At 38.7% G+C, this 26,264-nt stretch overlaps 1 protein-coding gene across 5 annotated transcripts in view; it reads right to left on the bottom strand.

Moving 5' to 3' along the window:
* The window catches only part of SLIT3 (slit guidance ligand 3), a 964,832-nt gene that overhangs the window by 390,501 nt on the left and 548,067 nt on the right, over window positions 1-26,264 (bottom strand). For 3 of the 5 annotated variants that reach the window (XM_019487139.2, XM_019487141.2, XM_059733457.1), the window contains one exon: window positions 5,362-5,433. The exons of 1 other annotated variant lie outside the window; for it this stretch is intronic. In XM_019487139.2, the coding sequence (XP_019342684.1) occupies window positions 5,362-5,433 (72 nt within the window). Of the gene's footprint in view, window positions 1-5,361; window positions 5,434-5,556; window positions 5,648-26,264 lie in introns of those variants that run through there. One more of the 5 variants, XM_019487142.2, reaches the window with a different exon arrangement.

Raw genomic sequence — 26,264 nt, 5'->3', positions numbered from 1 at the left:
AGACAAGTTCAAATTCAACATTTTTCAACACGGCCTTTGGCAGTTGAAGGGCTAAAGCACTTTCATCTAGGATATGGAAAATATTTTGCTAGTTTGTTTTTAGATTAACATACTTTTTACAAATTGGCAGACTACAACAACTGAAGTATGGACTTGGGCTTTTGGTACTCATTTCACTAGGGTTATATTTAGGTTTGCTTTACACTAGAACCGCTGTAACTATGGTTTTCAACATTATTTGTGAATTTACTACAAACACACTAGAAATGGCTATGCTTTATATATATCTCTATATTGTTTGTAGCAACAGACTCTTAAGTTATAAAGTAATATCCAATATCTTCAACAAGATAACTCACACAAGTAGAACTACTCATAGGAAAATAGCATTTTCAGCCTTTATCCCTATTTGGACAGTCTGAAACACAGCTGGAAAAACCAGGATGAGAAGTAGGATATTACTGTGAATCAATAAATTAGTGAATATCATTGTTTATAACGTATTAAGAACAAAAAAATCCTGTTAGTGGTGCAAAGAAAAGTAGATATTTTTGGAATGACATTTCTAGGTATTCTTTTCAGGAAAACTCTTGGTATGAGGAGGTCATTCTGTTTCTTTCCACCTTTGAAAACTTCAGTTATCAAAATTCCCAGCTTAAATTTCAGAAGGCTTTTCAGGAAATGTTATAAATGAGGACGAATGAACAAAAAACGCCTTGCCACCCCCAACCAGCTTTGAAAAAATTACACCCTCCAACACCCATTTTTCACAACCATTTGGAATTAATCCTGCCCTGCCCACACTAGACAGTACAACCATGCTGTCAGTTTTCAAGATTGGAACATGTAAATGGTTTCAGCATAGAAAATTTCCTTGTATAGGCTCAAATTCCTAGAGCGCAAAGGCTAAACAAACCAAAAAGCAATCACTTCTTCTCCATATCTTTTTTTGCAGCAATCATTCTAATAACTGGATAACTAAAGATACCCAGATTATTTAGCATTTCACTGTTGATGGCAACAGCCGAAAAGTCCAGCTCATACTCAATCTTTGTCCATTTTGGCTGGATATAATGAACTCACGTCATCATTCATTATGCCTTTTTCTAGAACTTCTTTTGAAAGGAAGTTCTAAAAAAAATCAATGATAAAATTGTTAACAAACAGCTTTATTAGTGACCAGATAGCCTTCTGAGATGTTTGCTATTATCCTTCTAATTTTGAAAAAATAAGAATGGCATGCTGTCACTAGCTATGCAGATGTGGATAGGAGGTTCTGTGGGGGTTGCGGTTATTTTGTTTTTTAAATGAATCTTAGCTTCTCACCAGCTAAGCTGGTTCAGTTTAACACCTTAATAAATATTTTTCAAAATGCTGTTACGTCTTATGTTCATATTTTGGCACTATAAGCCAAAAATTCACTGAAGTAGAACTGAATAATCCTTTCCTCACAGAACGAACACTTTTTGGGTGGAAAATCCACACAAATTTTGCTCAAATTTTCTACATATTTACTTCCTACCAGGATATCATTCACAGAATATTTTTTGTTGTGCCACTTCATAAATGCATGTTAAGTTTATACTGTATTATGATTTTATTGATTTCATGCATTTTTTTTTCTTATGGCTTAAGAGTTAAGGACAAAATAATAAAAAATATGCAAAAAGAAAAGGGAGAAATGAAAAAAAACCCTCAACCATTATACTAACATTATTCTACATAAACATTTGTATAAACAATAAAAACAAATCTGAAACAACTAAAAAGTAATTATGTCAGTACTTGTCTTTGCTAAGACATTTATCAGTGCCAAATTTAGAAGTAAAGAAAGGTGACAAATGTAAGTCTCTCTTTATTTCCAACATTTTTAAGAGTTTGTGAAACAACTTCAGGCCCAGATCCTATAATTTGAGTCTCATAGGCATTCCTTTGTGTCTAGCATCCCGTTATGGACAATGGACTCTGCACAGATCCAAGCATTTGCCTATAAAATTATGGGATTGGGGCCACTGGGGGCATGAGCTCTAAGGCATCAGAAATAGACTGATAAACAGAGTAGTAATCAAAAGAAGTGATGTTGGGAGACATACACAGTGCCTGTTTTTTGATCAGACTGGTAGCTTCAGTTACAGTTACAAATTAATTGCACCACCCCAAAGGTGACTCACAGTGGCAAAGAAGCTGGCATTATAATGTTGGAGTAGTGCAATTAACTACTACATTAGGTCCAATTTTATCATTGGCTCTGCTTGAATTGCAGTTTGCTGGAAAACATCTTTCTTCACAACCACAGAAAAAGAAAAACTAGGAAACTAAAGTAGGTTCCTATACATGCATCAAGTTTTGCCTGTCAACCAAGAGCCAGTAACAGTTCATGGGACTCTCTCCTAGGGACAATTTGCCTATATGATTTCTTTCTTAGTTTTAAATCTAGTATTTTGCAAAGCTTCTGTAGAACCTCTTTTGCCTCTCTTCATTTAAGAGACAAATATAATATGGAAATGGACTTGTTAAAACTAAGTGTAGCTATTTATCTTCTGAATAACACTAAAAATGAGCAAGGCAAGTTACCAACAGAGGGGAACCCTTCCCCCACCATAAAAACATGAAGACCCTATTCTCTGCGCCGAACAGTTTGCAAAGTAGGCAAAATTTTGCATTTATGCAAGCATGTAAGTGTGTGTGTTAGTACACATGCACATGTGCTCACACATGTGCGGTGTCTGAAAAAGACTTCAAGCTTTTAATTTGTAGATAAATTAAATGAACAGATTTCAATCAATTGGGTATCTTTGCAAATGATTAAAACTCATTAGTTCCAAAATGATACCTGCCAAAATTACTACACTCTCATTTTGTGACACAGTACATGTGCAAATGTACTTGCCTGAAATTTTTGGAATACTGTCTGTGCTCCCTTAAGGTATTCCCAGTTTCACTTTTACCATGCCTTCCACAGGCTCAAAATGTTCTAATATTTTACTCTTTGTGACTATTTTAAAGTTGAAGGTGTGACATTCTCTTACAAGTTGAAGTGCTGTGTTTTATTTCAGAGACTTTCTGAAGTATTCAAAATTAGTAAGGTAAACAATTCAAACTACGGAGAAAAAATACAGCTGGGATTTTGTCTTGGCAAGGAAGATCCCTTTAGAAATATTTAGTACCAACCAATTTTCTCATCTCTTAGAATTAAGATTGATTTTTCCCCATAGCAGCATGCCTGTGTTGAAAATTAAAAATTCACAGATTGAATGATTATGACTAATTTTACACTCCGAACAAGAATAGAACAATTTTTCCTCTCAACAACTGTATTGATTTGGGAATGGTTTAGAATTAAGCCATCATGCACAAATGGTTATGTAAACGAATTCAAGATTTAATAAGGACTGGAAACAACAGGGAACAGAAAAGTGCATCTATCAAGTATGCTAGAACCAAAAGAATTTGAAATGTTATGCTGAAAAATTAATACATTTGGCTAATCAATATATTTTGTTGCAAGTTATAGCACAATCTAGTGTTAGTGGAGGACTGAGGCACGCTACACAGATGACAAAAAATGCTACCAGGAAAAGCATTAAAACTGAACATATGCTTTTGAATAACTGGATCAGTTTTATAATAGCCAGTTACTGATCTCTGTTTTGTTTTGTTTTTTTTCCTCTTTTTTTAAACAGAATAGTCTTTTTGATCTGATAGAGTTGGAAAACTTCATTCTCGCATTTCATTACCTTTTCTACAAATATTAATTCACAATAAGTGTCCTTTCTTTCTAGCCTGTATTCTTTATAAAACAAGTTTGCAGCTAAGTGATTCTTTAAATTCCTAATGCGAGCTCAGTGTGAGCAAGAAACAATTTCTGATTAATAACAACATATTTATTATGGTCTCTTCCTGTCAAGTCCTGAAATCACTATACATAAGTACTTAAATGATTATCTGAGATGATCATGAAAACAGCTTTAAGTAATTTGGAAGTCTGATCCTGCTAATGCCAAAATTGAAGCCAAAACTCTCATTGGCTTTGGTGAGAGCAGGAGAGGATCCTCAGGTAAGAACTCCTATATCATTATACAGGCATTTTTAGGCTTTTGGTTATTAATTTATGTTCTGCATGTATAGTCCTTTGTATTGCCAGGTCTCAGAATTCAAAAGCCTCTGTTGTTGATACTGAAGTATCTCCAGGTTAGCTTGCCTGCACGAGGCACGTGTACAAGATAACAACCATCCATGGTTTTGTATCATCTAAATAAGCACTACCTTTTTAGTAGTCTGGATGGGGCCTTCTTTCCTGTATTTCATTGCATATACTTTCTGTATTGGACCACTCTTACCTTTGCTTCAGGTGCTAAATCAGAGGTTTGTATTTAGTCCTCCCCCCCTTTTTTGCCACAGTTGCATATCTTAAGAAATGTTAATGCACTGTGCTTTGAAGAATTAACTTTCAGATAACAGGAAAGGCTTTGAATCAGTTTATTTAGTCAAGCAGTATATTAGAAAATGTCTCTTTGCTCAAATAATTAACCACATTAGAAACAGTCAAATCATTCTCTGTCTAGATATTTAACTATATGTAATATTCAATTTTACAGAAAATGAGTAGTACACAGAACCCAGTTCACATGTCTGTATCACAAATACTGGCTTCACTGCTGAATCCATTTAAAAATTATGAAATTTATGCCCGTTGCCATTCTGCTATTTCACTTAAAGCATTCAAAAGGATGTACTTTATAGAAGCTTGAGATAATATTAAAGACTCAAGCTTGTCTGTCTGTTTGTAAAGCTGTTGTCTGCAGCTTTGAAAGCTGATGGGTAAAGTTCCTATTACATATTGAACAAAACTTGACATTATTTTAGTTCTTAGAATTGGACCTCCCCCCGCAGTCAATTCATTGACCAGTCTTGTTGATGCCCCTACACACCCCTCCCCCCCACCCCCTTTAAAAATAAATAAAATCCCCTCTCCAGCTTATTGTAAGATAATCTCTAAATCTTCTCTCCAAACCTGTTACCCATCCCTTACTCCACATTATATGTACCTGAATAAGCTTCTGGCTCTACAGAGCATACACTGCCTGAGCTTTGGATATTGTTGAACCCGATCCCTTTCACACAGCAACAAATATGGCAATTTCTATGCTCCTCAGGAGCATCAGGATAATAGTCATCTATTGTAGTTTAATTAGCAATAACCCCAGCCTAGGGGAGGTGAGAAATTTCACTTTACTCGTGATAACACTTTGGTCTGGAGTAAGAAGAGGGCATATACAATCTCTACATTTAAATAGCACTGCAGCATGGAAAGAAACACACACACACATACACACAAAAGAAATCACAAAGTCAACTCACAGAATCTCCAAGTCACGCAGGGCTCTGAAGGCTCCATCTTCAATGCAGCTGATCTGGTTGTTGTCCAGTTGCCTGCAGGAAGGAAGGGAAAGTATGAAGGCTTGCTGGGTAACCAAGCTGCCTTAGAGCACCGGGTTCCAAGGCTTTCCTGTCACTGAGGTGTCCCTCCACCCCCTTGCAGTCTTTGCTCGTCACCCAGGAGGAGGTTTGCTCATAGTCTGCCACGCTGCTCTGTCTCTTCTCACTGACTGTCTGAAAGAACTGCACAGTACAGCACACTGAAGCCTGTCAGGTCTCAGTAAATATTAATTGTGCTTTTTTTTTAAAGGCAGAAGGGAGTAATTTCATTACATTAGGGCATCCAATCCATTATGAGCTTTTACCGTCATGTCACTGAAACAATTTCATTAAGCTAAAGGCCTGTAAATCATTGCAGGTCACTGCTCTGCCCTCTGTGACCTCCCAGAATGCCTTTTTTTCTTTTACTGGAAGTTGCAGTTCTCTGTCCTGACAGTACTAAATCTCAAGCCTTTATCTGCCCAAGAGCTGCAAGAGTGCATGGGGAATATACCAATTCCAAATTAGACTCAACTAATCTAATTTTATAGTCTTTTTATTATTCTAAGCACCAAATGTCTGTGGTGGTTCGATGCTTTTCTGCATTGTTACTGGTCCCATCTGGTAGGCCATTCTATTGAAAGATTTCTGTCTAAATACACATTCTGTTTAACTGCATCAGTGAGAGAAATCCATTGATAGAAAACATTCTACACACGTGGCTTTAAAAATATTACTTTGCTTTAAAACAAGTGTAATTTAATATACCTAATGTTGACTTTTCTCATTTATTTGTCTCCAGATGCATGTTTTAAATGTATATTAATGCATGAATGGGAACATGCAAGCACATAGGTCTCTGACTATTTCAAGTAGAAAATTGGGGGGTTGTGTTCATATCTTACTTTAAAAAGTTTAATATTTAACTTGCTACAATATGATTATTTATATTGCAACACACAAGGATTTATGTGCTCCTGCATAAACTTTATATGCATTTAAAAACTGTGGAGACAATTCATAATATGTGAATGTACACTGTTTGGTCCTGTATCCTTCCTTTTTCTTTTGCTTAGACTATAAGCCTGATGGCACAGGCCCTTTCACTTCTATGGGCACTTATACACATGGTGGAGCTCTGCTCCGGTGCATGCTAATTAGGACATGCACGCATCACAGCAGACTCAATTAATCGAGTCTGCTGCAAGTATGCTGGAATGTGCTAATTAGTACACTCTAGCAGCCTCTGCGTCATGTGTATTCAGCAACCCCGCATTTCAAAATGGCAGCAGGGGGGCTTTAACTCAAGCTTGTCAAATGAGCTTTAGTTAAAGCGACCCCACTGCCATTTTGAAGCACAGAATGCTGAATATACATGATGCTGTGGGTACTTTTATTACAGTAGCTCTCAGAGCTGCTTTAATTAAAGTGCCCCCTTCTCCACCCTGGAACATATCTATAGACACCCTATAGGTCTGTAAGACATGTAGAAACAATGGTGATATGATTTCTTTGGGACTTCTAGGTACTTCAGCAATATAAACAACATTATGGAAATAATATGTACATAGGGAATGTGTTTATACATATTTGCAATGTGTACCAGGGCACAGGGTATGCTCTGTTACTCACAGGGGCATGAGCATTCAGCAAAGCAGCCTGCAGGATCCCTGAGAAGTAAAGCCAGCAGTCTGCTGCCAGCAGCTGGGAGAAGAACACCACATGGCTGGAGCTGCTGCTCATACCATTTTGGAGGTACAGGGTAGGAGCAATGTGGATGGCTGGAGGCTCCTGGTCCTGGGGCATGACTTAAAACTACACTCTGCTGGGGCTGGATGGTGTGGTGAGACTGCTGGAGGCAGGGCAGTCTCCAGGAAATGCCACACCTGTGCCTACCCAGTGAAGGGTGAGTATGGCACACCAGAAAACCTCAGCCCCTGCTGCCTTGCGGGTGACTCCATGGAGGGGGAAGGCTAGGGGAGCAAACCCCGAAAAGAAAGCAGGAGCCCAGGCTCACAGTGAGTCCTGAGGCAGGACTCAGGTCAGGAAGGGAAATGAGGCAGCTTCCAGGCTCACTGCAAGACCTGAGTGGCATTAACGAGTCAGATGTGAGACTCCAGGGGGGTGGGGCCCTAAGCCAAGACAGCTAGATATGAGGCTCCTCAGGCTAAGGGATAAGTGGATTGTCGAGGCCCAGTGTGGGGCACATGGGGATTGAGGCCCAGTCAGTGCGGGGTGTGAGGGGACCATGAGGGTCCTGAGCTGGGCTCGGAGTCCGAGAAAAGGTAGGGGCTGGAAGTCCTGAGTGGAAGGGGGGGAGAGCCGGCCTGGAAGACCAAGGAACAGGGAAGGGCTGGGAGCCCAGATTGATTGAGTGGCCAGGTGTTAGGCCAGACAAGTTGTAGGCCAGGTGTTAGGCCATGGATTCAATCTGCAAGGCATGGGACATCGTATAAGGAAGGTTGGATCCATGTGTATAGGCCCTTGGCATCAGGGCAATAAACGGGCAGCCTCCTACCTGGCTACCATCTTCCAATTAGTATCATCAAAGTGTGGCAGAAGAAGGAGATAGGTGGTTTGTCCTGAGGCAAGTGAGCAGGCTAGCGTTCAAACCAGCCCCAGGATGCCCACATGTTACACAATGGTACAGATATGCTCAAGTAGTATGGTGGAAAGTTTGTCATAGTCATTTCTATGATTATTTGTTGTCTGTGCTCTATGTGGTACAAGCATCTATAGAACATTCCTTGCCCCAACAACCTTCCCATTTAATTAACTAGAAATAAACCATGAAGTGGGCAGTATAATATAAAAAAATATTAAATAGCAAGAGGCTTTTTTATGTAGAATGTATATGTCCATTTTTAGTTCTAAATAATAGTACTTTTTAAAGTACTTTTTAAAACCTTTTAAAAATGTTATTTATCAATCTCTAGATAGGTACGAATTGAGCCCATTGAGAATGTTGAACTTGTTTTTATTTAAAACCCATGAAGAGTTTATCCAAGCTGGTGTGGGTTCATCCAAATAGACCAATCACAGTAAACATCAAGTCTTTTCTGATTTAAAGGTTATGAAAAAATCATATAGACCATAAAGGCTACCAAAAAACCTTAGTAAGCATAAACCCAGCTAAGTTTTCTCATAGCTCACATAACTTAAGAGAATATGCTGAATTCGGCAAAACTTTCAGCAATGTTTCTCATCCAGAAACTGGAGATGTAAAATCATCCAAAAGGGGATTTTTCTTTTGTCAGAAAGTTAATTTATACTCCCAACACACATATTTGTAATTCTGCATATTTCTTAGGGACCAGGAAAGATTTTAACTTAATAGTGTATTTTTAAATCCCAACATTTGTTACTTGCATGTCTAAAATGTTATATTTCAATTTGTTTTATTGAATATAATATTGATCTAATTCATGTGTACTTTCCATTTGATAGTTTATGATAAAGAAAAATCAAGAACAACTCATTAGACATGAGTACTACCTAGTTCTTTCTTTTAATACTCATTAAAATGCATTGCTTAGTTTTAATTGAGGTACAGCGTGCTGTCAATTTTTGCCAGATATGCAAAGATACAACTATATAAGCTCAGAGAGATTATTATAGATAGTTAGCATCATAAAACCTTGTGCTAATTATGCTACAGCATAAATACACAGTGTGTTTATTTTAAAAAATACTGCTCTCATAGATTGAGTTTAGTCTAAAAGGTATAACTGTTAATTAGTAAATGATCTAGTTTATGCAGATCCAATCCTGCCAACATTAACTACAAATACAGGTCCTATGAATTGATGGGGCCATTCAGAAAAAGAAGGCAAGCACTACAGATTTAACAGTTTTAACAGATTTAAGAGTGGGTCCTAAATTAGGAAACTTTCCATACAGATAAAGCACTTTGTACTTTAAGGATAATTTCATCTTCCTAACAAACAAGCTATAGGTGATGGTCTCTGACAGACAGCCATAAAATGGACTAAAAAGACCCCAGGACATGTGTCTCCTGAGTTTATTGCATGAACGATGCATGCCCCCGCCGGCTGCAGGGGCACGGCAGTGGTAAGCAGGAGCTCCTGTATATGCTGCTGGCACAGCAAGTGGTGGGGGGGCTGGGGGTGGCAAGTGTCAGCCAGGGGTCGGCGACCACCTGCAGATGCTGTCGGCAGTGGCCAGCGATGACTACAGGCCGCCTGCAGACACCGCCAGTGGTGTCAGCAGTGTCAGCAGCAAGGTGGTAAGCAGCGACTGCCCACAGGCGCTGCTGACAGTGGCGGTGGTGCCTTTTTGTAAGGGGTGCACCGCCACGCTCAGGGGGTGCATGTGCACCCGCGTGCACCCCCTACACATTGTCTCTGATTTATTGTGAGGTCTGGTAATATATAAGGCCCTGTTCCTGCAAACAGCCCTGCTCACATTTAAACACATAAATTATCCCTGTGAAGTTACCAGGATTATTGACAGTCTTAAAATCTTAATAAAGCATGTGTGTGCCTAACTGAAGGCAAACTGTGTTAACCTGGGCAAGTCACTTCACCTCCACTCAGTTTCTGCCTACTTATACTGTACTTCATGGTACTGTTCTAGATATTAAGCAGAGCTTGTGTGATGATTTGAAGGCATAAAGTAAATGATTAGAAAACCTAGATAATTATCTTACTTTCAAAAGCAACATGTGACTTTCAAGAACTATTATATTATATTACTATATTATAGGGTACATCTAAGCAGCATGAACAAGGTTGGACTGTACCATATGCCAGAGGATCCATACTAGCTCCATTTAGTTATTGTTGGTAGCACAGCCACATGGAAACAAGGGCTTTAGCATGTGCTGGTAATCAGAGCATATACCTAAGAGTTTGTACTCTGAAATGTGTATGGCATAAAGCTTATGCTGCTATGTCTTAAATATTAATTTTGCCCATTCTAGCTAGTTTAAGTTAGGATAAATATGCTTGCACATGCTACACTTATACCTTTGTTATGTGGTGTACACATCCCTTGCCTTTCATGTTCTATCAGATAAAAATTGTAGTATTTCTAAATGGCACAACAAAACCCCCCCAAAAACAATGGTATGCATTGATAGCCAAAACTGAGAATTTGTATTAAAAAAAGCCCAACAAACAAACAAACCAGCATTTGAGGATAGCTAGGACCCATATTTTCATGAGATAAATAATGAACTACACTTGTCTCTCCTCTCTTATTGCTTCACTCTGCAAATAGTATTAAAAACATGCTTAAAATAACTGCACACCACATTTGTCAGTTATTACAATATTATAGATAGGTTTAATGGTAGTGTTCATTGAGATTCATACAACAATTTAATATGACAGCTTCCAGATATTTGTAGAAGAAGCTTTTCTCCTCATTGGGTACATCTACACAAGACATTCACTTCAGAGATGACTAATTAGCTCTGCAGTAAAGTCTCCACATCTACATTTGCAGCTCTTGTAGGTTGCAGTAATCTAATAAATGCTGCCGTCGGTTAGTACTTGTAAATACAAGTACTATCCCATGGTGGCATTATTGTAAATACAAGCACTATCCTGCCCTGGCATTATTTGCTGTGCAGCAAAATATGTGTAGATGCTGATGGGGCTGGCTGGAGCACAAGGATGCTTCAGTGTGGGAGCTGCCTGCTTGCTAACTCCACATTGGAGCACCCTCATGCCCCAGCCAGCCCCTTTGCAACACATTGAGCTGGGTCAGAGCAGCTCTGACCTGCCAGGCAGGCTGACCCCCACCGGATTCCCTGCCAGCCAGGTGCTGTAGTTCTGGGCATATGTGTAAATGTGGTGCCCGGGAACAATAAACTCCAGCAGATATATGCTAGAGTTTATTGCTTCACATTAATTGTACATGTATGTGGCAGGGCACTTGGCGTGCCTGCCACTTTATGTGGTTAGGCAGCCTTCTGAGCTACTGGCAGGTGGGGGTCAGGCCTAATTGGAAAGTCAGCTGACCCAGGTGCCAACAGGTGAGGCTAGGCCTGATCAAGGGAGTCACTTGATTGAAGGGGAGCCCCATGACTGGATGAGGGCTGGGCTTAGACAGGGTATAAGCCCAGAGCCGGGGGGGGGGGGGGTAACATCCTGGAAGTTGATAGAGGAGCATCATCTAGCAGGAAATTCCTGAATGCCAGCATGGAGAATAATATCTGGAGGTTTGGGTAAGAACTAAGGGGATGGAGGAGGTTCCTGGGGACCCAGTGTGGGGTCCAGAGCCAGAGAGAGACGGGCTGTTTGCAAAGGAGTCTAGTGAGAGGCCAGGCCAGTCCAATGAGTGAGGGGCTGACTGCACAAGGGCTGGGTGAGGAGCAGGCAAGACCTGGAAGAGGGGCTGGGAGTTAGTGGCCCTGTTCAAGAGCTAGGTGAGCCCTGAGAGAAGGGCTGGATGGGTGAGAGACCTAGGGAAGGGCTGGGTGAACCCAGTGAGTGTGGCAGAGCTTGGGAGTCTATTGAGGGGTGCAGATGAGCCCAGAGAAAGAAATAGGCTGCATTAAAAATCTATGGGGGGCTCTGGGTGAGCTCAGAGAAAAGCAATGATTTGGGGAGGGGCCTGAGAAGGCTGACAGCTGGAGGACTGACCCTGGGAACCTTGACTGGTCTATGCTGGGGCCAGGGCTCAAGAAAAGCTGAAGGGTGAAATAGACCACTGTGAGAAACTACCAGAACCAGGAACCTGGAGTCTTGATTGGCCTAGAGGTGGGGCCAGGGTGTAGGAGAGGCCAAAGGCCCCTGTTTGGGGGAAGGGTGGGGGGGAAAGGTACAGCTGAGAGGGAAGGGCCAAGCTGCAGGCAGCCCAGGGTGATGATGGCTAGTGCTAGGCTGTCTGAGGAAGAGAGATCAAAAACAGGGGTTTGAGAATGAGCTTGGGGCCAGAGATGGAGGATTCTGAGTGGAGATGGAGCCAGGGCCAGAGGGCCCAGTGGTTAGCTGCCCAGGAGGGGTGTAGGACATCTAGGAGAAGCCCAGAAGGGGACATGTAAGATCAGGTAGGCCTGAAGACTGGTCCTGGGTAAGACCTAAACTATACCCTACTGGGGTTGGTTAGCATGATGAAGGTGCCTGTGGTGGGGCAGCCTCCATGAAATGTGGTTTGAAAATGTGATTCCCATTTTCAAAAAAAGGAGGAAGGAGGACCCAGGAAACTATAGGCCTGTTAGTCTTACCTTGGTCCTGGTTAAGCTTTTGGAGAAAATAATCCTGGTGCATGTCCGTGAGGGGCCAGCAAGGGAGATTTATGCTTAGGGGCAACCAACATGGGTTCATTAGAGACCGGTCCTGTCAGACCAACCTGGTGGCCTTCTATGACCAGGTCACAAAATCCTTGGAAGCAAAAGCATGTAAAAAATTATTCTGAGCTGTAGTGGTCTTTGAGTTCTTTGCAACAGAAGAATTGCTCTATTCCCTTTCTGTGCTCAAATTGAGTGAAAACTAAGAGTTGACATTTTCTCAAGTCTACTGAGGGATGCCTAGGGTCTGAAAATGTTGAGGAAAAATTTGCTCCAACCAGCACGCACCACATTTACTGTAATAACTAGCAAGACAGTGGTGAATTCAGGGAGAAGTGCCAAACTTAAGTTGTGTATACATTTTTCAGGGAGAATTCTCCTAGGCTTGTTTTCCTGGTAGAGAAACTCATGCAGAGAAGCCTGAACAGATATTCAAATGCTGAGGCCCTGAAGAACAGGGAGCCTGCAGTGCTAATACTGCACAGCCAGGGGAACCCTGCCCACACAACTTGGCAACTCTGCAGCCTCCCTCATCCTGTCATAGTGTGGCTGCCTGCAGCACAATGTGGAACTGTAAAGGGGTATGTTCTGCTGCCTGCTCTGCTTGGGTTGGATTCTACTTTTTCAGCAACACACTGTCTGGGATGGGGAGGGGAAGGGAATTGAATGAGGGGAGCAAAGTACTCTGCTGGAGGACTGCTGTGGCTTCTCTCAAAAGGGTAGGTTCAGTTGTACAAACACTTTCTCTCCCAGAAGAAACTCCTAGGAGTGTGTGTGTGGGGGGGGTGTTTTTGGTTTGGTGTTTTTAATTCTGGTTGTTCCCAGGTTATTTTGCTCCTGTGTGGCCACTTTTGCTCTAGGAGGAAAATCCTGAACATCTGTACACTGTACAGCAGCAGCTCTCCCAGGAGAAACTGAATATCTGTATGTGGCCTTAGCTTTAAACTTCCAGAATTTTGTCAGATTTAAGATGATATTCCTATGTTAATATGAATGAAAGCTTTATTGGATTTAAATATTACATTCTTGTGCATAACCTCATATGAGAGATAGAGAACTGGAATTGGGCTCTGCAACTTTTGTCTGAGTGTTCTCTTGTTCTGACATCAGTGAGCTGAGTTGCAGGCATGGGAAACCCTACAACATGACTGTATGTGATTTAAATTTACTGCTCTGACTTCACTCAAGAGACTTGAAGAATCTGAGACTTCCATGACAGACAATTAACTACTAGATCATGCTAACAGCAACAGAGAGTAATGTGAGAAGATCTGAGGAAAAAGGAGTGAAATGTGACATCAAGAAAGATTTACCAGCTACAAAACATTTTAGGTCGAGAATGAATCCTGAACAAATGAAGACTTGTAAACTGATGACACAAGACATGAATGATTTGTTCTACAGATCTGACTCCTTCAACTAACTTTGTTTTACAAACAACATTGAATGTATTATTATGCTCGCATGTCTTTATCCACTTACACTTCTTTTATTAAAGTGTCAAATGCATTATTTGTAAGCAACAGATTCAGAGACCAAGAAATAATTAATCTTCAAAATTAGCATTTTAAATCCAGAAAGTTAGGATATCTTTTACTAGCTGTAGCGAAGCAGCATATTTTTTTTTTTTTTTAAGTAAATCACTATATTTCAACAATTACATATCCAAGAGACTGATCTAGACTTTAAGATTATAATTTTCTGATAACAGCACATTGCTTTTGTTCACTTACATGTGTTTTATATATTATCTATTATAAGGTGCAACTGAAACTTCAAATAACATTACAGAAATATACAGGATTTCAAGAACTTGATCTCCTTTCTCCATATAAAAAATCCTTTTGTGTCCCACATCTGAATATATAATATTGGTAATTATTCTGCAAATAAGACTGGTCTTTTGCTTTACAATCTGATATAATAAAATTTGCTGTATTTTCTGCAATTAACAAACCATACATCTATACAGAAAAAGTAGACTTTCAAGTACTAAGTATTTTGCAATAATACAAATAAAGTAAGAATTTAGTTTATTACGGGGAGTTTTTTTTAAATGTGCAAACAGTGCTCTGGCCATTGCAAAACTCAACTGAAGGCCAGATTAATATAGTTTTAGGTTAATTTAGTATATTTGCTTTGTCTGGTTTCTAGTTAAATATTTAAGCATGACTGTTAAAATAACTGTAAAGTATGAGCAACAGTACTTATTTTCATTGAATATCTCATTTCCTATATTTTACATTTCTATTTAGCATATGTGATTCCTAAACAGAATAGCTTTACATTCTAATAGTTGCTTGCTTAAGAGCTCCATTCTAATAAAAATGCACATGGCACGTTGTATCACAGACACCCTTTCATTAGCTAAGGCATGACATGCGTCTCATACATCCATGGGAAATGCCAATAATAAGTGCAATGTCATAATAAAATATTTTACTGTATTTTAGATTGAAGTATTTTATGGGTAGTTAGTGAGAATATGAGTCTACTGCTTAGTGGGATAATTTAGGACAAGATTAGGTTTTATTAATCTACCCCCTTAAAAAGCACATTTTGATAGAATTGTTTGTAGAATTATTTTCCTTACAATTTTAGTGGAACCATTATCAGGATTGTATCCCATCATACTTAGCACTCTCACAGCTCATCACTTTGATAGTTCACGTGAACCAAAAATATTAGTATATTATCATTGTCTCAATTAAGAACCAATCCTTCAATCATATAAGTACATGAACAACTGAAAGACAGGACTAAGTAGAATTCTCTTTTTACCTAAGAACTGAGGCATATGTCCCTTCATAATGTTCGGTAGGAAAATACTTGTTCTAAATGAAAAAGGCAGGCACAACTATTCAGTTCTTTTAAAATGGTCCCTAGATTTTTATCTTTAATTTTTTTAACATTTTACTTTTTTTTTTGTATCTTCTAATGTTGCCTTTGTTTGAAGAATTACTTTTAGACCATTAAAAACCACTAAGCATTTTATTAAAGAATCTGTAGATCTCATAAACTGAATGCAAAATAATGTAAAGGCTGAATAAGATCAAAAGGCTGCAATGACCTAGCTGGGTGACAGTGCTTTCAGTCTGAAATCCACATCTGATAGTTTGGTCCAGCATTCCAAAATGATTTAAAATGGTTCGATAACAGCAACTACGCAGAAACAGCCGATCTACGTGGAGGAATTGGTTGGGATCAGATCTGCTAAATTCTCATTCCCATTCTGTGTTACTGTTCTCTTAAGCAATTACTCTGCAGACCGTATGCTGCTTAAAATTACAGGATCTTTGCTTTAATTTATACATATTTTTAATTATGTGGTTTTAGTATTTTAAGATAATCACCTTTTTAAGCAGACATACAAGTTTGATGCAAAACTTAAACAATACGAGAACCTGGAAAGCCATTCTACCCCTATATCCAACATCTCCTTTCTATTTCTAAGTCTTTACAACATCCTTATTTTACTGTCTCTGGTTGCTGATGTAACAAATAGTGCATACCAAAGACATAAGTGGCTGTCTCCATAGCAATTTGGGTAGGTCTTGCGGTTTCCCTAGTTACTCTTGAGTGATAACCATCTGTTGTTCTTCATTGCCATAGACCCAAAGGGGAAGAGAGGGAGAAATCAGGAAGATAAAATGGGTGTTTGTTAGTAAAAACTAAAAGTTATCTGTTTTACTGGTTTTTAAATCCTCAAAAGGACTTGTGCTTATTTGGGTTCCATTTTTTTTTCTTTTACTTTGAGCAGATGTGAACAAAACGGTTGCCTGTGAAGGAGGACCCTAATCCCAAGCAGGAAATATCACCAACAAAAAGTTACAAGTCACTAATAACACTGATAAAATTTCACACCTAGATTTTGGGTGAAATCTGTGATACTAAGGAAAACCTCAACATGGCTTTTGTGCAGAGAAACTACAAAGAATATAGTGCATAGGCTGGAGGTGGACGCAGGATGCAAACAGCATGCAGCCCCTCTGCTCCTAATAGTTTTGTCTTATGAGCTGAAGCAGGGGGGTTGACCTCTGTAGAGGTTTGCAGCCATAGGATCTGCATAAATCAGACTGGCCAAACCCCAGCCCCCACCCCCACCCTGCCCTCTTTGTACTGACCTAGACAGGATGCAGATACTCTCTGTACTGGGAGAGTAGTACTCTATGCACAGGGATCTTTCTCCTACATGGCAGCACTGTGGTAATACCACTATATGTGTGGCCTTCCATCACCTGTGTGCTGCTAAGTGAATGTTATGGTATATGTCAGACATAGGATGTATATGTAAATGTATAAATGCTATAATATGGCTTTTTTTTTTGGACTGGTGACAAGCAGATCATACCCATTTCAGAGGGAAAAGCAAATAAGTCTCCAGAGTTAAGTGCCTTAATGCAGTGCTTCCCAAACTTTTCCTCAGCATGACCCTATTTATGGTCCCATTTCCACAGCATGACCCTATTTCCTCAGCATGGCCTCTCACTCCCAACCCAAAGCTCCCCACTCCTGTAACCCCATCTGTTAACAGTGCGACCCCATTTGGGGTCACGACCCACAGTTTGGAAACTGCTGCCTTAATGCATCAAATATAGCTTACATGCCTCTGGACTTACTTACATCTGTAATACTACTTATTCATACATGTGCCATAGTTGTAAGTGTTACAATAATGTTGTAGCCTAATGGTCCAAGAATTATGTGAGCAGCAAGGATTTTTTGGGGTGATAGGTTTTATAGACCAACTCTATGGTTGGACTGAAGTTAGACAAATAAAGCATAAATAAATAAACTTTATTTCTCTAACTCTATTCCATCTGTGGAGTTGGTCCAAAAAAAGATATCGTACAAAAAAAATCATTACCTCTCATATAATCATAAGCACATTCAAAAAAGCATAAGCCAAAATATGTACATGGGGTAGCATGGCCTTACACATATGCCCCAAAAGGCAAATCACACAAAGAGCTCTTTTCCAGATCTATGTGACCGCTCTCTTTTGGCAGAAAGGGGGCTGAGTAAACCCTTGTCAGATTACCATTATATAACAGTAAAAGGGCACTGGCAGATGACTCAGGTTGTGGATATGTGTTACATCTCTAGTGGGAGAAATGCCATTCGATCATGTGTATAAGCACTGTGGGTTCTCATAGAAAAATAGCAGATCTGGTAAAAAGTTCCACGATGCTCAACCAGGATGATGTCATCTCTGGAGTTTCTCCTGGCTGAATGAACACCTGGAAAGTTCTTGCGTCTCTGCCAGCTCGGAGCAGGGTGTAGGTTAATGACCCTGTGATAAGAATATGGTGAGAGGACATATGATTGGAGGTAGCAGAGCAAGAATATTTAACAAAGATACTTGGCTGGGTTGTTTTTATGTTTATGTTTCACTATGTCCTTCATTGTATTAGTTGTTATCTTAAGAAACATTTGAGAGGAAAATTAGGACATCCATACTTTCAAAATGCTTAAGGATTTTGGTGGATATTAAGGAAGACAGGAGGAGGGCATCATGATAGGTGGAGATGGGCAATGTGAAAGATCTTAGCTCAGTGATTCTCAACTAGGAAGTGTGACACCCTGTTGTGCCTTGAGATTTTTTCAAGGGTGCTGCTCAATGTTAGCACTGGTAGATGTGCAACCATGATTCACAAGATAAACGCAAAAGATTTCAAACAGGAATTCACAGAATTAAAAACATTCTGAACTATTGTGGTCTTCCTGAGTCTTTTTGCAACAGAATAATTGCTTTAGTACCTTTCTGTAGTCAAAAATAGAATGAAAATTGAAAACTGGCATTTTCCAAGTGGTGCCTTGAGTCTAAAAAATTGAGAACTACTATCTTAGCTGTTAAGACAAGTCACTCAGGGGTCAGTCACCCACGCTTACTTCTTCTAGAGAGTCAAGAGCAGGGGCTGGCAATGACCAATGCAACCTTTGGTTCCAGTCTATAGGAGTGGGGCTTCTGCAGCAGGAGGTACCTGCTGTGGGCACTCTCCCCATACCTCTGTGGCAATGAACACTGGCTGTAGGTGCTCTCCCAATGTTGCAGGGAGAAGTTTTGACTGTGGGCACTTTCCCTGTGTAGCCCTGTGTAGCCAGGGACAAGCAGTGGTGGTGGCAGGGTGGCATCTGCTTCCCTGCCTCTGACCTGGGGTGGGTCATTTCGACACACAGCCACAAAAGATTGCTTACCTCTGGTCAAGACTAAGATGGATAAGACTGAAATCTTGACACAATCTCAAGATTTAAATGTTCAAATGACATATATTTTATTAGTCTAATATTTTAGTATATTTCATACTAACATTTTGCAGTCAAAAACCATTAAAATGTTTAAATATGGTTTGAGAGCATACCAAAATTGTTCTTCGGCTTATAAGAAGATAAAAAGGTGTGGTAAATCACGACAAATAGTAAATGTTCTGAGTTAGCTCATAGCACTACTGAACCATAATCATTAAGATTTTATATCAACTATACCGGGGGGAGGGAGGGGGAGAAAACAAGTCCGTGTTTTGATAGTTTTACATTTTGTTGAGCTACAAACTGGCATCAACAAGCAAAATATTATTGTAAGCAATCATAGGTTATAACATCTCTTAAAAACAGCTCAACTAGTACCAAGGGGGAAAAAAACATTTTAAATATTTCTCAATCCTTTTCTTTTCACATAAATGGAATTAGTTCCTTCACAACCAGAATCTTCTGAAATAATAATTTGACTTAAATCCACAGTCACGGAGCATTCACAGCGAAGGCTCTACATTTCAAACTGCTTTAGCCTTAAATCATTCTGCCAGGGTTTTCCGATACTGATCCTGCTTAGCATAGGCTTAAGCTTTGCAATCCTTCCTACAGAGCTCCAGGGGGCAATTTTAGTCTGTACTACATGTGTAGGGTGTAATGTTAAGATGATTAGGTGCCACTCATGGGTGGAGCTGCTTTTTACTCATTTCAGAACACCAACAGAATGCAGTTATCTCTTTTGTGCTGACGTGGCAACAGTGACTCTGCCTCTGAGGTTAGATTATTCTAATAAGCTTTACTGTGGGTTATCAAAAACCCCCCAAACAACTATCTCCCTGCACTGCTGAAAACAAATGAGTGTAGGGACAAAAGATACATGACTTTATGGTCTTCACTGCCTGCCAGCTTGGGCATGAACGGAGTCAAACATTCTGATTTTAACAATAAAATATTCTGAAATGGCCTGGGTTCCAGGCATCATTCTGCCTTGAGGCATGCTAATCTATTAAATATGAGCTTACTTTTGCTGTTGGCCTTTTATTTCTGAATTTACTACTTTTTAAATGTTTTGTTCAGAACTCAAAGCACTCTTGGGCACATTAGAAATGTACATTAAAGAATAAATTGAGTTGTGCTCCGATCAACACAAAAAGAAAACTCCTACTTTAACATTCAAATAATTTGTGTAATGTTCTGCACACTGAACAGTCCAGTGATACCAATCCACTATATAGCTTTAGTCTTACAAGCATTTTGGAATTAACACTTGTTACCTGAAAATCCTCATTAGTCGCAGGGAGCCTTGTGAGTATAAAACAACTTGCAGAATATTTGTTGGCAGATCACTGATCCTATATGAGTAGTGATCCTGAGAGTCATTATGGCACAGTTAAACACACAGGGCATCTTGTACACATTCAGCACAGATAATTTGTTTTTCCTGCTAAATGAAATCATATGACCATTTTACTTAATTCAAAACATCAACATCTATTTTAAATATTGCTATAGTTCCTATCTGATCATTTAAAAATCTTTCTATTTATCTATGTGGCAGGTACATAGTTACGGGCATGCTGAAGTTGTATAAAACCTGTATAAAACTGCTACATCTACTAACACCACCCTGCCCCACAATATATTCCTCAGCATGCTTACATCACACATCCCACAGTTAAGAAAACTGGAGAATTTTATTGCAGAAAAACTGAAAGCCTTTGTCTCATAATGCAATGAATGAATATTGATAATATTAATCACCACACAGCACATTTATAAAGACAGAAATGGGAAAAAATTACAAATGGCATTACAGCATTAAGAAGTTGTATTGAAACACACTGTTTCTAAATAAAAGTAATATGAGCATCAAGCATCAATATTGGTACCTGATAGCATCATGCAAGCCTTATTCTTCTAACAGGTTACTAATGTACTTCATTCAGCTTTCCTTTTGGATCACTATTAGCACTGAGAGGTTAGTGGACTCACCCAAGAATTTCTCAGCCTTGCATTTGAAATGTCACAGTTTAGAAACCCAGATATCCACAAACAACCATAACCCAACCATAACAACCCAGAAGAACACACTACCAAACCAGGAGAATGGGGCAGCCCCAGGTGGCTTTATCCCCTCCATTATACAGAAGGAAATTGGTCTAATAAGAGGATTAGAAAATTTCCTTTTATTTTTAAGAGAAGGATGGCAGAAAAATTACCTACTGCAGAAGGTGTTGGAATGTATAAAAATAACAAAAAACCCCCAGCCCTCTCCCAGTATGCAATTTTATCTCTAAACGAGAAAGAAGAATACAGACAGATATGGTGTATTTGCAGGAGACATATGTTAACATAAATAATAAATTTGACACTTTACACTTTATTACACTGCTGACACAGAACATCACAGACACTGGTTTGCATTTAGATATTTCTCTCTATAGTAGAAGTTAATACCTTTCCATGCAATTTATTTCATGCTTACTTTGTTAACTAATTTAAGTAATTTTAAAGTAGGCATAACAACTTTATTTTTCGGCCTCTCTTAGATATCGTAAATGTGAGCAACCACATATACGATCTGACCACCCATATTTATTTCTTAGCAATGAAATAATTATTCCAAAATCCTCAAGAAAATGAAATTAAAGAAACTGAAATGTAGCGCACAAATGCAGCCCACAAAGTAATTATTTCAACCATTCTTGATTGCTTGATTTTCTTCTTTTCAATCAATCTGCAAATATATCTATAAACAGAGAAGAGGTCTTTCTTCTGACCAGCCTTCAAGTAATCTTGTTTGAGGAAAATAGGTGCTATTCTCTAGCTATTCTGGTACATTTTGGATCAGAATGGCCTGTCAGTAACCTTAGTTGAGGTCTGATTCAAAATGAAATGTGAAAGCACTTTAATAAAATATGCAGAGATCTTCTTTGAATCTTTTAAATGAGTATTTCTCTTTTTCTTGTTACTAGAATAACAATTTTTAAAAATTTTTATGGAAGATACCTTTTCTACCTTGGCTTGATAATATATTTCTTCAATCCTTCGCAGTGAGAATGGCTGCTTGCCTAGCTTATTGATGACAGGATCTTGCTGCTTAACCTCTCTAATGCCTACAGGTTAACCCTTGATTATACTCTACACCTACTCAAGAGAAAACATCACCCTTAGACAGGCTATGTGAGGCAAATGCATCAAGCAAAAGTCTGGGAAAGCAGCCTGTTCAAATATCAGCTAAACTGCTTTTGTTCATTGTATCATCCTGGGCAAATCACTTGACCTCCTTGAAATAGTCATCCCAGCTGCAGGGGTGGTTTTAAAAGCAGGACCTAATCGATAACCGATGCTGCATCTCAGCTGAACTTCCCTAAGTAAATAAATTACATACAAAATAAAGCTGGCTCAAAGGTGAACACAGGGGCAAAAACCTTTTGTGGGGTGATGAAAGGGTCATGCAGCAACTGTGGAGAGAGATGAGAATCCAACCTTACTATAAAAACCCATTGCCACATCACAATGGACAGTTTCCTATTCTAAACCAAGGCAAGTTTTGAAACTGATAGATCAAAAAGATTATTGTAACATTATACTGATGAGTGGCTTGCTTATAGGGCATTATTTCTCAGACATTTGGGCTTCCAGTAAATGAGTTTTGTCAGAACATGTATGTACCATGCAACAGCCTTAGCTAGCACGTTGCCCTTAAAAAAAAAAGATATAACATTATTATTAACCCTTGACAGTCTCAGTTTCAACTGCCTATTTAGTTAGACAGAGATTTGCACAGGTAAATAACCAAGATCACATTAGGAAGTCTAGGATGCTGTAAAATAAAATAAAAACTTGCTTTTACTACTAGGTAACAAGCAGAAAAGGATCCTATTTATTACAAATGCCAGTGTGCAAGTTTTGAGCTCAAAATTATTAATGGATTACTGTACTCATTTCTGATTCTTTGGAAAGGTGACTTTAAAGAAAGTTTAAAAAAAAGATGTCAGAAAATATAGGATCATATGGGCCACATTTCACCATCAGTTACATGCATATTGATCAAATGCGAATAGTAGGGAGTAAACACTGGTGGACTTTGCTCCCACAGGCTTTTACTAATGAAAAAGTCCCCAAAAGCACATTTTGTTCTGGAAATAAACTGTAAAATAACTGATGCATATTTTGGGATCCCTTTTCAATGGTGCTATATAGTATTTTCATGTTAAAAATTGAAGGCTTTTAATTCTGTCAAAGATATTTTACAAATATTTCTTCGGTCTCAGACTAACACTGTGAGTGAAAAGGGACTGACTGCAGATGCAAAAACAAACACTCTTACATGAACGTTCCTGAGATCCTTATTGTCTATGTAAAGCCTGCAAAATTTGAATTTCCTTTGAAATCAGATGCAAACTGTTACCACTCTTTCCACAATGCTGAAAATAAATATATAAGGTATATATGAAAGCAATAAATGATAAAATAAATGAACAGCTATGATTAAAGGCATTACATTTTGTACACTTCTCCTTTAGAAAACATTTCCATTACAGTGCATAGTGACTTTGGCGTGAAGACACATGGAAATTACTTCATTTTCTTGCAACTACTGTATCTGATTTGGTTACAGGGTGGCAAAATATTCAACAAGTTGAACAAGTTGAACAACAAGTTGAAATCTGAAACAAAATACTAAAATTTTCATTTCTGTTCGAGAAATATGAAAATATCAACATTGTTTTTTTATTTGTAGTTCCCTCCTAACAGAGGGTACTGGAACCATATTGAAGTTTCAAAAGGGCCTAGCCTTATCATTATGGACATCAATCAGTTGTCTTTGGGTAAAGAAAAGAAATGATTGTCAGAAGAAAGAGTTTCTGTTCTTAGTTTTGATCCAATGTGCTCTTTTTGGTCCACTGAATAAGCCGCTTAGTAAGCCATTTACTTTTCAGTGAAGCAGGGATAACCCTACTTTTCTAAGGAAAGTGTTTTCATGAACCTTTTTAAAGCATCTTGAATTTTTAAGATAAATTATTATATTGCCCTAATAATGTTTTCTTTCAATATTATTTTAGAACTGCCCTGCAAATCATATTTGTCTTTAAAAGTAGTGTAAAGATATGAACAGTATTGACTATTTGCAAAATTAATTTACAATATTTAGCTCAGTGAAACAATGCAGCAACTTGGGTCTCAGAGACTACAACATTGTCTTGATTTGTGGTTTTCAATCTTTTTAGACTCAGGCCACCCCTTGGAAGCTGCCAGCTCATATCTTTTACTCATTTTTTTTCCAAGTTTGTAAAAATAATGGAGAAATTCTTCTGTTGCACAGAACTCAGAAAGACCACAACAGGTCAACAGGGTTTTAAATCTCTACAGTTACTTGTAAATTATGTGTAGATGTTTGTACACCAAGCAGTACAAATATTCTGTGGCAGCTCATGGCACCTTTAAAAGAATCTTGATGGTTGAAAATCACTGGCCTTGTAGCTTATATTCAGAGCAACAGTTATATCCTCCTTTGTAATAGAGGCATGATCATCAAATAAGAGATGGGAAACAAGTAATGAGAGAAGTGACAAAGAAAGTCGGGGTTAATTAGAACTGGTTTGTGGTCCTAGGGTTTAACTACTTGTCCATGCCTCTTTGTTGGCCAAAAAGCAGCATACTTCTTAGGTTTCTTGGTTGGACCAAACATGGTTCTTGGCCCTTCTTTGATTGATCACTGTATAGAACAAGGAAGAGTGCAAGAGGGAAAAGCAAAAGAAACAAAATGAACACTTTAAGTTGGTTCAAACAGAGAGGTCAGCAGCAGGCAAACTCTTTTTTGACAGCAGCAGTGGGAAATATTTACAATTCTTATTTTTTGCAGGGGGTCTATGCTGAAATGATATTGCTATGCTGTTTTGGTTAGAGACAGCATGCAATGACCCCTCTGCACCCAGCACAGCGCCAGAATAATTCTATTCAAAAGGTTTGCATTAAACGTAATGAAGCAAATGACAAAATCAATAAACCAGGAATGGTGCGGCTATCATAAAAATGATGTAAATTCAGAGTTCATGGTGGTTATGAAGCTATTTAGAATTATAATTAAAACCAGTACCATTTTTTTCAATATAAAAGCCCTTTTGACAACCACAGATGAATGATACAGGAATTTTTCAACAAATATATTCAAAATTAATGTATGGTACAAAGACAGCATAAATTTTCAAAGGATACCCTCTATGCAGAGACTTCTGAGTCAAAAGTACAGAATAACAGGAATTTGATGTTACATGCTATTTTGAAATGGCACCACTTTCCTTTTTAATCAGTGTTTATAGGGAAAGGACATGAGGATGCAGCACATCTCATTTTAAATGAAATGTACTTCTGAAACTATGTTTGTCAAACAGACTTCCGCAAATCTGCAGAAGACCAAATTTGTCCTTTGTTACATATCACTCCCAACTCACAGATACTGACACAGCTCCATGAGAGTGAGGACAGACTTATTTATATCTTATTGAATCAATAAAGAATTGAGCAGAGCCCTGCAATGCTTAGTCAAATGAGCGAGCATTACTGATATTTCTCACATACAACACATGCCCTTTCCTTTCATCCACCCTGCCAAAATTGGGATGTGTGTCTTGCATGGGGAAGCTAATTTTCTGTATGGAACAGAAGCACCGTGCTTTGACTCCTGCTGTACAGTGCAGCAGCTGTTGCATTACTATTCAGACAGCTGAGGGAGTCAGTTGACTTGACTCTTCATAGGCGTTAGTTATTGTCTCTCCATTTTCAGGATCTTGATTAATCAAGCTAAAATGAGTTATTGTCTCTCCATTTTCAGGATCTTGATTAATCAAGCTAAAATGTATTAGGGCATTTTTGCTGTTCCTTTTGTCTCTCCTCCTATTCCACAGCTTTGGAGACACTTTACTTCTTTTGGAAATAAAAAAGATTCACCCCTTAAAGACCAGTCTTCAGCAGAAACTAGGGTTTTGGTTTTAGGTGAGCAGGAAAGGAAGCATAATTCAGATGAAGATTAGGCTCTGTCCCTGCTGTATGCAGCCATACCTCTGGAAAAATCTTTTTTTTTTCATTCTGCCTTTCAAAACAAGGTGTGTATTATATCCCATGGCTTGTTATATTCGAGAAAATATGTCATATATCCCTGAGTGATATTTCTTGGGCTTTGGCCCTTAAGCTATATTCAAATAGCTTTCAAATAGCACAACTACAAGCAGACCTGGACAGGTTGGACATATGGGCAGAAAACAACAGAATGCAATTCAACAAGGAGAAATGCAAAGTGCTGCACCTAGGGAGGAAAAATGTCTAGCATACC

This window comes from Alligator mississippiensis, chromosome 9 (assembly GCF_030867095.1).
Source record: "Alligator mississippiensis isolate rAllMis1 chromosome 9, rAllMis1, whole genome shotgun sequence".
Classification (NCBI taxonomy): Eukaryota; Metazoa; Chordata; order Crocodylia; family Alligatoridae; genus Alligator; species Alligator mississippiensis.
Note: the sequence above shows the minus strand (reverse complement) of the source record. Positions and strands in the feature narration are given on the sequence as shown.